This window comes from Dama dama, chromosome 13 (assembly GCF_033118175.1).
Source record: "Dama dama isolate Ldn47 chromosome 13, ASM3311817v1, whole genome shotgun sequence".
NCBI lineage: Eukaryota > Metazoa > Chordata > Mammalia > Artiodactyla > Cervidae > Dama > Dama dama.
The window spans coordinates 65,451,858-65,468,072 of record NC_083693.1 but is presented as its reverse complement, the minus strand read 5'-3'; the positions used below and the strand labels follow the sequence as shown (position 1 = coordinate 65,468,072).

At 39.7% G+C, this 16,215-nt stretch overlaps 1 protein-coding gene across 2 annotated transcripts in view; it reads right to left on the bottom strand.

The window, feature by feature from the left end:
* The window catches only part of UNC79 (unc-79 homolog, NALCN channel complex subunit), a 212,596-nt gene that overhangs the window by 81,961 nt on the left and 114,420 nt on the right, over positions 1–16,215 (bottom strand). For both annotated transcript variants that reach the window (XM_061159335.1, XM_061159336.1), the window contains 5 exons: positions 10,435–10,721; positions 6,177–6,359; positions 5,411–5,573; positions 2,745–2,894; positions 946–2,163 (listed from right to left, as the gene is read on the bottom strand). In XM_061159335.1, the coding sequence (XP_061015318.1) occupies positions 946–2,163; positions 2,745–2,894; positions 5,411–5,573; positions 6,177–6,359; positions 10,435–10,721 (2,001 nt within the window). The remainder of the gene's footprint in view (positions 1–945; positions 2,164–2,744; positions 2,895–5,410; positions 5,574–6,176; positions 6,360–10,434; positions 10,722–16,215) is intronic.

Below are 16,215 nucleotides of genomic sequence, written 5' to 3'. Positions count from 1 at the left end.
TCACCTCCTCAGGGTCAGTGTCCTCCTGTAGGAAATGAGGGGTGATTAGATGTCCCCAAGATTTTTGCCAGTGCCCAATGTCTTTCAGTCTATGAATCTACTAAAATAATCATCCCAGACCAATTCCTATTTTTTCTGAATATTCCTATTCTATTTTTTTTAAAGATATGCGCTGAGAAATTAAGAGACATTCTGATCAGTGTTATGATAACAGAGCAGAGGACTGTGTTTTAGGATGAGATGGACTATCAACTTGTCACTTTTTCAAGTTAATCCCTCTTAGAATCAGTGCCTCCAAAGAAACACAAGCCGTGGCATTTGAGGCAGGAAGATCTAGTTCTCTGGCAGCTTCACTATCAACTGGTGACCATGGATTAGAGTGGGGTGTAACTGGGCTCATTTTGGTTCCCAAGGGCACACCATGTCTGCCAGGTTGCTGATATTTGGTTAGAATATGTAATCAGCTATAGACCCTAAATGATTATACAATCAATTCTCAATCATTCCAAGTACTCTTTGCTTTATTTTAGCCCTTTCTGTTTGTTCCTCCTTTGGTCTGTATCATAATTCACTGAAGTACAGCAAGGAAAAAAAAGAAAGCAAAAAGAGTTCAATTAATGACTTTTGCTGTTTGAGGAAAACAAAAATGATATTTGGAATTCTTGGTATTAATTTATCATTGCCTCTTGTTGCCAAGGGTGATCAAGAATTGACTATAGAGTTGAGGAACAACCAATACAGAAACATTTATGGAGCCAACAGAACCACATCTGAATCCAACACGCTGCAGTAAGCAGGAAGGGTTCAGAGTGATAATGAAGCAATGATAACGTCATCCCCTGCCATTTTAAGGCTGAGAGTCTGAGGCATACTTAGTGCCAAGACCCTCACAAGTAAGAGGCACAAACTTGAACATACGGCTGGGAGAAAGAAGGAGGCGCTCACCTGGATCTTTCTGATCACCCAGTTTGTCTAGAATGTTGAAGGAAATGTCAAGGTACTCTCTCTGGATGGCACTGACCGCAATCTTCCTCTGTTTCCTCTGCCGGGGGACAATCTGAATCTTAAATTCCGACTCCTCGGCTCCCTCCTCATCTGCCTTCCTCTCGGGGTTCTGTTCTGTGTCTGATTCAGCGACAGCGTTGGGCTTCTCACCCTCCATTGGGTTCTCTGAATCTTCAGGGACCTTGAGGAGGACAGTTTTTGTCCCCGAACTTGGCATCAGCCCACAAGGCTTCTCCTCCTCGGTGCTGGGCTCAGCGTTATCGTCCAGTGAGGTCTCGGGGAGGGCAAACGACTTCTGAAGGAGGTCTCGTTTTTGCTTCAGCGTGAGCGGGCTGCCATAGGAAAGCTCTTGCAGCTCCTCCGGCTTGACTAACTCTTCAGAGTCTGTGGGGTCTTCCAGAGCTGTGAGAGACGCGGCCTTGTTACCCGCGGACTGGTTATTTCCTGAGTCCTTAGAAGAAAAGTCTTTGGAACAATCCTCCACGCTCACTCGCACGAGGGGCGTTGTACCGAGGCTGAGGCCAGAGGGGTGTCCGGGGACGGAGGTTAAAGAGGCGGCGTTCTGCCCAGAGGCGCCCTCGTTCCCTTGGTCCATGGTCTCCTCTTCGTCACTCTCTACTATTCGCAGAGGGGGAAGAGGTTCAAACACAAGCGAGTCGCTATCCGACGTTGAGCGCAAAGAGTGTTTCTCAGGCCCGGATGTTGAATCTGAGGACAAGTCAATCAGATCTAAATCCTCTTTGGGGGCAGGCTTTATTGGGGAATCAACTTTCACCTCAAATGCCTCCATGCAATTTAACCTAACTTCCGGTATCACCGGCCTCCGAGATTCTTGAAAACCCTCCACAGCTAGGTTCTCGGGGATATCGGCATTGTCGGGCCTTGTAGCGGAATTCTGTCTAGATCGTCCGTGGTCATGCTGTCTTTGCATAAAATAAGCAGCTTGGGCAGAAGGCTTGTCTATGTCACAGCGGTCTATGCAGGACTTCCTACGGTGCTCGTCTAACGTAAATAAGAGGGAGTCTGCGTTTCCTATATCAAGAGACTTTTGTTTTAAAGAGCGCAGCTTTTTCTTCTGAATGCTTTCTTCTCTCACACACTGTAGAATGTTGTCTTGTAATGCACTCGTGTCTCTATACTCAGCCAGTTCTATTTCACCTGATTAAAACAGAAAAAGCTAGTACTATTTTACTTGGAGATTTCAACTTTCTTTTCCCCTCATACTTGGGCATACAATTGGCATCAATAATAATCACAACCCCAGCTCCACCAAAAGGGAAAACTGACTTTCTGGCCAAGTTTTCATCAGGTTCATTCTAATTTCAAAAACCAGAAAACTTTGGAATGAAAGAACCCCCAAATGGCAGTTTAAGATCTTATTTCCAAAATCAGGCTTCAGGATAATCCCTCAGCTCTATTCATTTGTGTGCGGGAGAGGGAATCGCTTTTGGCTGAGGTCGATCCAGAAAACTGTATTCAAATTGTGTGGAAGGGAAGCAAAATTGTGCAACAAATCAAATCAAGCAATGGCCCTCTAAGACAATCATGATGTTAATGATGTATCTGTCAATTCACGTATATATATAAGTGTGTATATATATATACTGGTTATGCATACATATATATAAAATCAACAGTATTAAAATGTGTAGTAACATAATAAAATTAAGATTTCACCCCAAACAAATGGTAGAGTACAACATTTCTGCATAAAATTACTAAGAGGAAAAAATTCATACTTCTCTGAACATTCATCTCAACCGGCTGATATTTCACCATTTTGCTGCCGCCTATCCTTTTCAATCTTGCAAAAAAAGTTTGAGACTCTTTATTGCAGGGTCCAGTAGGTGTATCATGAATATCAGATTCATCAAAAACACTATCTTCTTCTAATTGGGGAGAGAAAGTCAAAATTACACTTAAGAGGTTATTCTCTCTTAGGCTGTGTCTACACAAGCATTTCAACAAAAGCATCATGGAACACAGTCTGGGGTGGTTCCTACACCAGCCCAAGTCTAGCCCAGCTGGGCATTTTATTCAGGCATCAAATTATTCATAAGTTGAGCGGAACAAACTGTTACAAGTTTGCCCCTCAATTTCCATGTCACAAAGGGCAGCATTTTCAAAAGAGGCATCTCAATATTCCAGTAGAGCCTTCATGGGGAACCTTTTCAATGCACTTAATAATCAGATAACCAATACATGTCAGGAATCTGGGACACTCCTGAAATGTGCCTGCTTTGGGTGAATTTTCAGGCTAATTTGGCAAAAGAAAATTAAACAAAATGAGTAGATCTTGCCCCTTCCACAAATACATGCCTTCCTGGGATCTGAGAACTGGCATAGACACAGCCTAACAGTACATGCACCTTATACTTTGTGAATGCAAAATACTGTACTCTACACTTGATAATGAAACACATGACACACAGAAAAAGCTTAGAAAAGCCACTGGTCATCTCAAAAGCTTCACAAATGATTATGGACTGAAAGGGTAAACAAAGGAAAAAGTAAACAGAAAATAACATTTCCCCACTAAAGTAAGACTCTTCTCTAGTTTGCCATGGGCAGCTTTTATGAATCCCAGAAAGAATCTTTGACTGTTATGGTCCTGAGGCTCCATAAACAAACTGGTCACTTAGAGTCCTAGCAAGCTTGTTTCTATGTCCTTTTGTACCCCCATTTGGCCACTTTTAAGTCAAAGAGAAACCCCAAAACACATTAATGAGGAAAAGGTTATTATATTGCAACCCACAAAATTCCCTTAATAAATTTTCTTCTTTCTTCCTTTGAAAAGGCCAAAGCCATGTACAAAACAGCAAGAGAAGAGGCTACAAAAACACATTAACACCACAGTGAATGGAATTAACCTACTATTCAAGCTGAACATCATTGAAATCATGGTGTTTGGCCTATATTTATATCTACCTGTATACAAAATGAGGTTCAGGTATGATTATGATTATTTAAGATTCTCTGAGTATAAAGGGAGTATAAGCTTAGAGTTAAGTTTTAAGGACCGATTCTGTCTTAAACACATGATTCTATAAGTAAATGAAATTTGAGCAGCAGATGCTAGACAAAGTAATCAAAATAATCTTTTTGGTCAAATGAAAAAAAAATTAGGGTTAATGATCAAAATGGATACAAAACTCCCAGTGAACTTCTGCAGTGATGAGGAAGCCTGTCAATACAATGTCCTGTTTTATTTATTTCGTTCTTAAAAATACTCTCCTTTGAAAAATACAGCTTTTTTGGAGCAAGAGTTATGCAACTCCCCTTACATAACTTTGTATCAACGATAATTCTCAAAATGAATTGAATGAGAGTGACAGGAAGACTTCAGCATGGCTCCTCTCACCCAGAAATGTTCATCTGGGATTGGCCCAAGTACTGAGCCCACACTGATGACATCTATAGTTTAACTGAGTCTGTCCAATTTCCCAGAAACTGGGACCTAAGATAGTAGACAAAATACTCTTCAGGAAGGATCTGAATGGTATCAGAACTTAAAGAACTTTCTCTCAGTTTCATCTCTGGCCAACCTAGCGTCTTGAACTTTTTGGTAATAAATGAATAATAGAATACTGGCTCCAATCCATCCTATTCAGACATCTGCAGAGCAGTTCTACCAAAAAGGAATCTACTAACACTACTAAGAGTCATGGGGCACTTGGCTTTCTCCCAGGACTGGATGAGATGATGTCACCTTTCATGAGTCTAGTCACCCTGCAACAGACACTAAAAACACAAACCTTGGCTCTGCAGTTCTCACCTGAAAATATCCAGGCTGGAAATTTACTCTAGCTAAAGTTTCATCCTGCTGCCTCCTTTGTAGAAAAGCTATCAATACAAAAAAGTGTTGATACTAGAAATACTTTAAACCTATGCAAAATATTTGATTTCAGTTGCCTTAAATTAATTCATATTGAATAAGGAGGCTAGGAAAGACCACTTCAGCACATTTAGACTCCATTCAAATCTGATCACAAGGTCAGAAGCAAACCTGAGTTGGACAGGATCATGGCGCCACTGAGTACCAAGCAAGAATCATTTCATGGCCCAAAGCAAGATGTCTCCAACACGAAGTAAAAGACTTACAAAATCTCCTTAACCAGACAGCAGACAATTTTTCTTTCTTTTTTTTTTTTTTTTTGCAGAACATGATTTCTCATGAAAGGGGATTTAGAAGCATATTGATTATTTCTCTTGAGTGCTCATTTTAAAAAAAGGAAAGCAGCAACATTCACGGGAAATTTGGAGAATTAATGAAGCAGTAGGTCATTTTTTTTTAACTCCAGAATAGTACCTGGGGGTGCTCCTCTACAGTCTAAGGAAAACATTGTCCAGAAATGTATTACATATGCAAGCTGAGTTTGGGATAAAATTGAGATATATAAAGTACCTTTTTCTTTTTCGCTGTATCTGCTTATGTTACTGTTGTCACTGTACAAAGGTCCTGCCGTGGCATGGGGCTTGCAGCTATGATACTGTGCATTGAGTGTATTGACTGTTATGTGAATCAGATGCAGAAGGACCTTGCTGATATCACAGTCTCGGTATGGATACTGCTCAATGAAATGGAGGGAGAAAAATATAAACAGTTATTTTCAAGGGTAAGTTTTTCCACTTGATCTTGCTAGCTATTTTTCTCAGTCTCTTCTGGGTATAATAAATAAATAAATATCTATATATTTATATAAAAGCAGAGACGTCAATTCTTACCATGGTCTTATTGAACAAGCGATTGTATTCCCACCCTCTTGCACCACCAAATTATGGATGGCAATGCATGCCAGTTTGTAAATTTTAATTCATTTCAAGAAAATGAGCTGGCATAAACATTATGTAGGAGTACAATTTTAAGTACTTTTCTTGTTTTCTGATGTAATAATTAATACATAGATAAAATATGAGGTTCTGAGCATAAACAGAGATTATGGATCCATGTTCATCGTATTTGGCTTTAAACAGTTTAGAGTATATACTGGCATGGTCTACATTTCTATATTCATTCCAAAAGTTCTTCACTTCTGAATACTAATTGTACATCATGAATCTTCCTCTGAAGGTCAAATTACTATCTTACAAAATTTTGAGCTTAGATCTCTTAAATGTTCTCTCTAAAAGAATTGTTCCACCCAAACAAAAGATTGACTACAGCAACTCACCTTGTAAAGAATGACAAGCAAGGCCTTCAACCACATCTGCCGGATGTGAGGCTTTAGGGACCATAGGGAACAACGAGGTGGCTGTTGGAAATAATGCCGGAGTTGAGGACAAGAGCAGTATTTGAGCACCTGAACCACCAAGGGAAGAAGGTGTTTTCCCAAATTAATGTTATAGTCCATAACCTGAAACAGGAAAAAAATTTAACAACTGAAGGAAAACTATAAGGAATATTTATAAGCCAAAAGGAAAACTTTGAACCATCAAAACACGAGCAAAATCTTTAACAGGTATCTCACAAAATATTATTAATAATGGCCGGTATCCATAAAGGGACAAAAGTCCAACCTCACAAGGAATTTAAAAACTTGTAACTTCGTTTTCATCTACTTAATTGTCTAATTATTTATCTACTTAATTATATGCTGAAAATAAATTTTCTCTTTGAAAATGTCCTATTAAACTACTGTGTGCGTGCTAAGTCGCTTCAGTCGCGTCCCACTCTTTGAGACCCCATGAACTGTAGCCAGCCAGGCTCCTCCGTCCATGGGATTTTCCAGGCAAGAATAACGGAGCAGATTGCTGTGCCCTCCTGCAGGGGATCTTCCCGACCCAGCACGCAGGTGGGTTCTTTACCACTAGGCCACCTGGGAAGTCATATTAAACTATTAACTAGAATCAATGAAAGCATGTAGAGGTGGTAATTATGTGAGGAAACAGGCATTCTCAGACACCACTAGCGAGAGTATTTCTCTAACGTTTCAGGAGAGCAATTCGGCAACATGTATTCAGACGCAGGAAAAAGCACATAGCCTCTAAATAGCAATTAAACATATTCTAAGGAAATAAATCAGACAGGCATTTCCAGATGTATGCATAAAGACAACCAGCATCATAACCATTCCAAATTGAAAATGACTTCCATATTCAATAGTATGGAATTAGTAAAACAAAAGATTACTAAAAGATTAGTAAATCTTTTATATTTACTAGTAAATAATAGATTTATTAGTAAATCTTTTATTAGTAATCTTTAGTAAATCTAAAGATTTAGTAATCTTTACAAAAGATTAGTAAAAAAACAGAATACTCTATAGACATTAAATGGAATAGTGTACAAATTTATTTACATGATATGAGCTTCATAACAATTTTTAGGTTTAAAAGAGACATGGAATTTCCCAGGCAAGTATACTGGAGTGGGTTGCAAATTCCTTCTCCAGGGGATCTTTTTGACCCAGGGATCAACCCCAGGTCTCCTGCATTGCAGGCAGATTCTTTACCAACAGAGCCACCAGGGAAGCCCAGACATATGTATGTGTATACATGTATATGCATACACATGCACACATTCAGGCACATATATATATCAGTATGTATAAATGATCCTGTCATTATAAAAAACATGTGGACATATACACGTAGTTGAGGACAGGAGCAATTCAGCAACATGTATTCAGAAGCAGGAAAAAGCATATAGCTTTTATTAGAGCTTCTCTGTAACTCAAATGGTAAAGAATCTGCCTGCAATGTGGGAGACCTGGGCTCAATCCCCGGGTTGGGAAGTTCCCCTGGAGAATGGAATGGCTAGCCTCTCTAGTATTCTTACCTGGAGGATTTCATGGACAAAGGAACCCAACAGGCTACAATCCATGGGTTACAAAGAATTGGACACGACTGAGCGACTAACAGTACTACTACTAATGATCTTGAAACATGAGTTACAGAAGGTACTGGGGGAGGCAGTCTGGATTTTCATCCTACTTCTCACACAGATGGTAAAAGTGAAAGCTACCTATACATGCACACACCTATGTATGTATGCATGTATATAGGAATGTATATAAATCTGGAGCCATCAACATATACCAAAATGTTACTAACTTATTTTGTCATGGGTTTCCTGGGGATTTACATTTTAATTTTTTGCTTATATTTTGAAAATAAATATACATAATGTGAATATAGAAAGAGAGAAGTGAGGGAGGAAGGGTAGTGAATTTTGCTATCTGCAGTGGTGTCTTCTGTCTCTATCATAGACAGGTGAGTATTAGTGATGATTCATCTACTTATCAGCACCAGCAGGAGACATGCATATTGCTCCCACATTGCTTCTCTGTGTTCACTATATTAGCAATCTATTTGAGCTAAATGGTAACAGCTATGATCATGAGTTCCTTCCATGCGACAGGCACTCATGAAGGTGATTTTCAATATGTTGTCTCTAATTTTTCCCCCAAAAATCTATTACCAATGAGCAAAGAAGCAAGGATGCTTAAGGCCATAACAGTTTTAATAACAGTGGCAGAGCTGAAATTCATATCCATTTCTCTCTAGCCCCAAGTTCTACACCCTTTGCAGATTAGGACAGCCATTTTGGAAAGTTAGATTTGTAGCACTGGTCAAATTAGACATATATATATATATGCACCTAAAGTGTGAAACTTTACATATATATATATATATATATATATATATATATATATATACCTAAAGCAGAAACTCCAATACTCTGGCCACCTGATGCGAAGAGCTGACTCACTGGAAAAGACCCTGATGCTGGGAAAGATTGAGGGCAGGAGGAGAAGGGGATGACAGAGGATGAGATGGTTGGATGGCATCACCGACTCAATGGACATGGGTTTGAATGGACTCCAGGAATTGGTGATGGACAGGGAGGCCTGGCGTGCTGCGGTTCATGGGGTCACAAAGAGTCTGACATGACTAAGCGACTGAACTGAACTGAAAGTGTGAAAGGCACTCAGTCATGTCTGACTCTTTGTGACCCCACGGACTAGAGCCCTCCAGACTCCTCTGTTCATGGGATTCTCCAGGCAACAATACTGCAATGGGTATTCATTCCCTTCTCCAGGGCATCTGAGGGATGCCCAGGGATTGAGCCTGGGTCTCTTGCATTGCAGACAGATTCTTTACCATCTGAGCCACCTAGGAAGTCCATGTATATCTGATGGTCTATTAATTCTGCTCCTGGATCCATATCCCAAAAGAACTCTCACATTGTTGAATAAGGCTACATGTACAGAATGGTTGGGGTTTCCCTGATGGCTCAGACAGTAAAGAACCTGCCTGCAATGCAGGAGACGCCAGTTCGATCCCTGGGTCAGGAAGATCCCCTGGAGAAGGGAATGGCTACCCACTCCAGTATTCTTGCCTGGAGAATTCCATGGAGAGAAGAGCCTGGTGGGCTACAGTCCATGGGGTTGCAAAGAGTTGGACACAACTGAGCAACTATCACTGGACTGTACAGAATGGTTACTGATGATCTATGTGAGAGGGTGAGGAGTTGGGAGCAATATGAGTGTCCATTACTGAAGGAATAGATAGTTAAATCACGAGAAATATATACCATGGTGTATAACACAGTAGTTAGGAGTAGCAAAGAAACATGGAAAATGCCAATGATGATAATATGATATGCAGTAAGTTGAATGATTAACTCAAATCTCTACTTGAAGCTAAAAAAGGGAAAGGATTTAAAAAAAAAAAAACAAAACCCTACAAACAAAAATTCCACACTCCTTTATTGTTTAATGAATAGAGTTTCAATTTAGGATGATGAAAAAGTTTTAGAGACGAAAGTGGTGATGGTTACATAAGAATGTGAATATACTTATTGCAACTGAATAGTACATTTGAAAATGACTGAAATGCTAAGTTTTGGACTTCCCTGGTGGTCTAGTGGTTAAGAATCTGTCTGCCAATGCAGGGGACACAGGTTTGATCCCTGGCCCAGGAAGATCTCACATGTCATAGAGTGGCTAAGCCCGTGTGCCACAACTACTGAAAGAGAAATCCTGCATACAGCAACGAAGATCCAGCGCAGCCAAGAATAAATAAATAATTTTTTAAATTCTTAAATGCTAAGTTTTATGTATACTCCCCTCCCCAACCCCTGCAAATCCCCAGCTCCCTTTATGTTATCAGGCTGCTGATGTCTTCTATACATCCCTAGGCTTCCCTGGTAGCTCAGAAGATAAAGAATCCAGCTGCAACGCAGGAGACATGGGTTCAATCCCTGGGTCGGGAAATCCCCTGGAGAAAGGAATGGCTACCATGGACAAAGGACCCTGGCAGGGCTACAGCCCACAGGGTTGCAGAAGAGTCAGACACAACTGCATGACTAACACAATAAAGTAACTTGCACAAAACTTGACACTCAACCAATGTTGGCTAAATGGAATTTAATGACTTGTTTGTACTAAAAGCCTAATGGCAGGACTCGTGAAAGCTTCCACTTACCTGGGCAATTCCTGCAATGAATGCATTAAAGCAAGTTGACAGGCGCATTTTTTGAGGTGCGATCATGAAGCAACCTTCCTGCTGGTCATAGCCGAGTAAGACGTACAGGTGCCGCTTGACTGTGTTGAAGGCCTTGGCGCTGCTGATGTCTGACTCGGCGCTGCTCTCATCCTTGGCCATGAACTTCATGAGCACTGTGATCAGCTGGTGCACTGTCTGGTGGTCGATTCCAGCATCTTCAGGGAGCAGGTCCTTGATGGTGTTGTCATTCTCAGGGGACTGTTGTCCTGTCAGTACAAGAAAGGCCATCAGTGGGTGGCTCCCCCACAAGTAAGTTTACAGTCAAATTTCACTTATCGATAAAGCACCACTTTATTTGCTGCCTCTAAATATTTAAAGGTCTGTTCTAGACAAACTCAGACATAACATGGCCTACTAAGCAAAGCACTGCTCCCAGGATGGAAGTTATGTTGTTGTATCACCAACCAATTTGGGAAGAATGTGTGTGTGCTAAGTCGCTTCAGTCATGTTGGACTCTGCGATCCCATGGACTGTAGCCCACCAGACTCCTCTGTCCATGGGATTCTCAAGGCAAGAATACTGGAGTGGGTTGCCATGCCCTCCTCGAGGGGATCTTCCCCACCCAGGGATCGAACCCTGGGTCTCTTAGTATCTCCTGCTTTGGCAGGCAGGTTCTTTACCACTAGCGCCACCTGGGAAGAATAAGGGAATGCAAATAAAAACATGGCACTAGAAAGCAAAGTTATCTTCAAACAGCAAGACAAATACCTACACCAAATTTGCATTTAGAGAACTTTTAAATACCTTAGCAAAGTTTTATCTTAATAAAGAGACATTTTCCTTCCAGCTTTGTAAAATAAATAGGTAAGAATAACCACAAGATAATATTCATCAAATCTGCTGAGCAACTAAAACATCCATTGGGTTACTTGGTTTAAATTATTATCTCAATTCAGTTATGTTCAAAAATCAGCTGAGGCAAAAAAGAAGTTTCCTTCTCCAAATCCTGAGATAACAGCAGTGTGTACTCTTTGAATTATACATTCAAAATTAGAAATAGTAAATTATAAGCCCTGCTGTTTGTAATGAGAAACACACAAGGGGTGGGAGGGCACAGACAGAAAGAAAGAAGCATGAACTTTTAAAAACAGAAAAATGCCACATGAAGGTGAGCTGAAAGTTCACATGCAGAGAGAAAATACCTTAGCCCCTAACTTACTCTTAGCCTAACAAATAATCACATCTGAACAGGTGCCTGACATGAACTTTCTCAGTTATTTCTCAAAGTCAGAAATTATACCCTGTCTCCCCTTGTTTTCTGCCCTTTAGTTTGGGACTTTGAGGGAAGGAAAAATGAGATTTGCTCTCCTGTACTTATATTTGGGGCCTTATTCAAAATATGCTTTGCATTCTTTTCCTTCCTTTGACATGAGAATTTCTAAATTGGAAACAAAGCTTTTGCCTGGTGGTTTAGACCAGCACACATCATTCTCATCTCTCATTCTGAGAGAAAACATTCTAAATGATGACAAGCTTTGGTTACAAATCATTATACAGCAAACTTTGATTCTATCCATTTAAATTATAGCATGCAGAATACAACAAAGAGCTAGGTAGCCAGTCATATTTTTTAATTCCTCAACTAATCTGTCTTCCAGGATCAACCAAGAGAAACAAGATAGAAGGAATGTTTTCTGGGGACCACAGAAATTAGTTGTCTAGAGCCTAAACACTTTCTCTGAGGTAGTGATATGAAGGTAATGTCAAATTCCAAATTTACTAGTTTGAAACTACACATAGTACAGTTTATGTGCTTGGCTGTCTAGTCTTCCCCAGATGATCAGAAGAATGTTGATCTGCTCAAAAGTGATACCCTAAGATGGGATCTTGGCAATGAGTGAAAAAGTCACAGAATCAACTAAGTCTAAGAACATCTAATATAGGGGAAATCACCTAACAAACTTCACTACAACCCTTGGACATTAACATTTTCTATTTTCTGTCTCATAGTCTGTTCATGAAGGAATAAATATGTGCAGTGTACTTTAGAGATTTTTTTATCAAAAATTATTCAAATAAAACCTAAAGATTTGTTTATGATGCTGTTTCACATGCAGAAATAGTCAGTAAGTTGTTAATATTATCATTATTTATTAGGCAGACATGGGCCACCAGAAAAAAAAAATCAATTCATGTGGAACATCCTATTTCATCAAAGGTCATAAATATAAAGCACTGATATATATTATAATTAAATGTTTGAAATAGAAGATCAGACCAAATCCTCATTTAAAAAGTTTAGAGAACTATATTTTCAGCATTGAAAAGTATTTAATCTTGATTTTTTTTTTTCTTGAGAGTATTATTACTTTACAACTAGAAGGAGGTTATTGCTTTGGGCAAGTAGTTGGGCCAAAAACCTCACAAGTATGAGAATCTAGGTTCCCTGCAGGGTTCAATGCCATTGTAGCAGCAAGCGATGGCTGTTATGATGCTATAGCTTCATTCCTCAATTCATCTTAGCTCTGGGGGGCAAGGTTTAGGAGAGCACGCTATCACTCAGTTCTGCTCGGCCACCTCCAAGCCCAGACTGGCTAGACTCCAAAGCCCCAAAGTTAAAATAGAACTGAGGAGCATTCAAGAAGGAAATGCACCTTTGTTGTCCAGCCCTGAGAGTCCAGAGAACTCAAACAGAAGAAAGGGAGCTCCAGACAAGGCTCAGCTAGGACATGAGCTCCCCATTTCCTTCTATCACCTCAAGTCTAGAAAATAAACCATCAGACTTCAACTTTAAATATTTCAAATCTCTTCGCCCCACTGCAAATAGATAATCATTTTCAAAGTGTGTCACCTTAACATTTCAAATCAAATCATATTTTCCCAGTGACTAAGTATCATGTCACAAAGGCCCTATCTTCATTTTAGATTGATCTTCATTGATCTGCAGTGCTTAGCTTTTAGGTTGTGGCTTTTTGCTTTCCCTGAGTAATGAGTGATCATTAACAAACCATTAAGTGTATTGAAAACAGAACTGGTTAATGGAACCTTTCTCATAAAGTGAAAAAAAAGAGTCTCTTTTAATTCCAATAATTCACTTCTCCAAGTGAGGGCTTTGAAAGTCTGTACTTTGTATATTGTCTTTCTTTCAAAGGACTGTAAGAATGTGATTGGCACCACTCTTCATTAAGAAAAGTTACCTTAATCAAACCCCTAAGAAAAATGAGGTTAGGAAAGCTGAAATTTTCTTTATTGATAAAGACAATATTACTGGTTTAGTTATCTATACTAAACTGGTTTAGTTATCTATAAAGGATATAAATTTTCCATTTTAAAACTAAATGCCTATAATATTTTCTCCAAACTGTGACAATGAACATATTTACTTTTGAATTCTAGTCTATAAAATTCTTATATCTGTTTTAACTTTAGAGATTGAACATGTTAAGAGATTTGATTTTCTCATTTTTTCAAAGAAAACTGTAAACATCTTTATTGTCATGGGGGCAGAACTGTTCCTAGCGTAACTTTAACATGGACTGGGTCCATCACGATCTGTCGGCAGAATGGCACAACTGATTGAAATGCCACAGTAGAATACAATTTTATTTACTCAGAAGATCTGAAACCAGGCAGGATCAGGATCTGCTTTTCCAGACATCTCCTACTGCTCCATCCCAGAAGCTCAGCATCCTTACATAAACACTGGGCTGCTTCTGGATCTCAGAATGGAGCCAGCCTTTTGTACCTTGCTGCCTTCTCTCATGGTGCTCTATTCACCTTGCAAGGTGGCCCTCCACCCCCACCCCCAATTTTATCCCATGAATGTGGCCCCCAGGAGCCCTTCTTATTAATATGCCCACCCTCCTCTCAGCAACTGTGATCCCTAAATTCTATAATAAATCTCTAAAAACAAGAAAGGAGGGGAGAATAAAGACTCCTCGAAGGCAAGTGCTACGTCTTATTCAAATTTTATACCTCTCTCAGAACAGGAGGCAGTGATTGGCATATAGTAGATGTTCATTACTTGTAAATGTTTAAGTGCCCTGAATTTAAGTAAGTATTTCAGATCTTTTCTACGTGGGAGAAAAATGGATGAAGTCCCCAAACAGCAAGGAAGTAGGTAGAGAAATAGAGACCATTCCTCTGTATAAGTCAACTCACTGACACCTCCAACAAGTGACAATTAGGTAGTGGAAGGAGGTTTCCGTGAGTTTACTCTGCATTTGGTCCAGAGAAACCAACAGTCGAGCACTATAAATGAGTCCGCATTATGTTGGTAGTTCTAACTACTCTACCTCACTGATCTCCCTAGCTCATTAATTCAACTTGAGCCTTCGTTCACAGCAGTTCTATTGTGTGTGCGCAGAGCCACAGAAGGGCTGGAAAGATGGGGCCGGATGCTGACTGCAAAGCCTCATACACTCCCCATCTCTGCCTCTGTCTCTTCCTACCCCACGTCTATCGTGACTTACCTCCTACCCACCTGTCTCAGCCTGGCTGAGAAGTCACCTGTCCACGAGACCTTCCCTGTTGCGTCCAGCTCTCCTCCCACTGCAGTTGACATGAATGAACCCATTCTACCATCACTTTCTCTGGAGATGAGAGTTCACTTATTTTCTTACTTTATCTCTCTTACTTGACTATAAGCAAGTGGAGAGTATAAACATTTCTGATGTATCTTTACATTCCTCCTAGTACAGCAGGTGCCCAATAATTCTTTGTTCAATAGAAACTCTCATTTCCAAAACTATCATTTCAGACAAGGGCATTCCTATATAAACAATTAAATTCTAATGCGAGAGACCCAGGTTTGATCCATGGGTTGGGAAGATCCCAATTTTGCAAGTTAGTGAAAACATGAACTGTTAACCACCTCTAGAAAAAAAGAAAGAGCCTCAAGAGAAGTTAGTTGGAATTTTAAGCTGAACACTAAGAGGGAGGCAGGAATACAAGAGAGTTTTACCTATGATACCCAGTATTAAGAACATTCTCTTGTTGATATAAATTCAGACCAAGAGATCCTAAGATTTCTCTTTAGGTTGGAGTAGAATTGAAAGTATCCATATCCCTTTAGGGATTAGATTGGCTCTTCAGACCAATTTGTGAATCTTATTCAGGAAGATCCTTTGGTCTGGGCATCCATGGGCTTATGTCACACTGTAGCGGGCCTGAATGCCCAGGTCAGCTCCCTGACAAGACTGGTGTCCTCGCGTACCCTAGGACAGGAATACCTTAGATGAACTCATTGAGAGGTAGCTGTAGTGGAAAGGAAAGCAGATCAAGTTTCCTGGACTCAAGTCTCTAATTAGTTACCTGTGACCTTGAGCAAATCAGGCAAGCAGAATTACTTAGCCCCTCATGACCTCAGTTTTCCTGTCTGTATATAAAGTGGAAAAAAATACTTTATGTACTCCTCATCCATGGCTGATTCATGTCAATGTATGACAAAAACCACTACAATGTTGTAAAGTAATTAGCCTCCAACTAATAAAAATAAATGGAAAAAAAATACTTTATGTATATGCAGAATTGTTGTGAAATTGAAATTAGATAATTTGCATTAAAAACACTCTTTATAAAGAGGTACTCTACATATATAAATGTTGTTGCTGTTTTTATTATTAACATTGTATACCTACTATTATTTAATTACTCATTCCAAGGGATGAGAAGGAAATATAATTAAATTTCCCATGAGGTTGATACTATTTCAGTATTGTCCAATTATAACCTACGGTAACTGCTGAATTATATTCAATT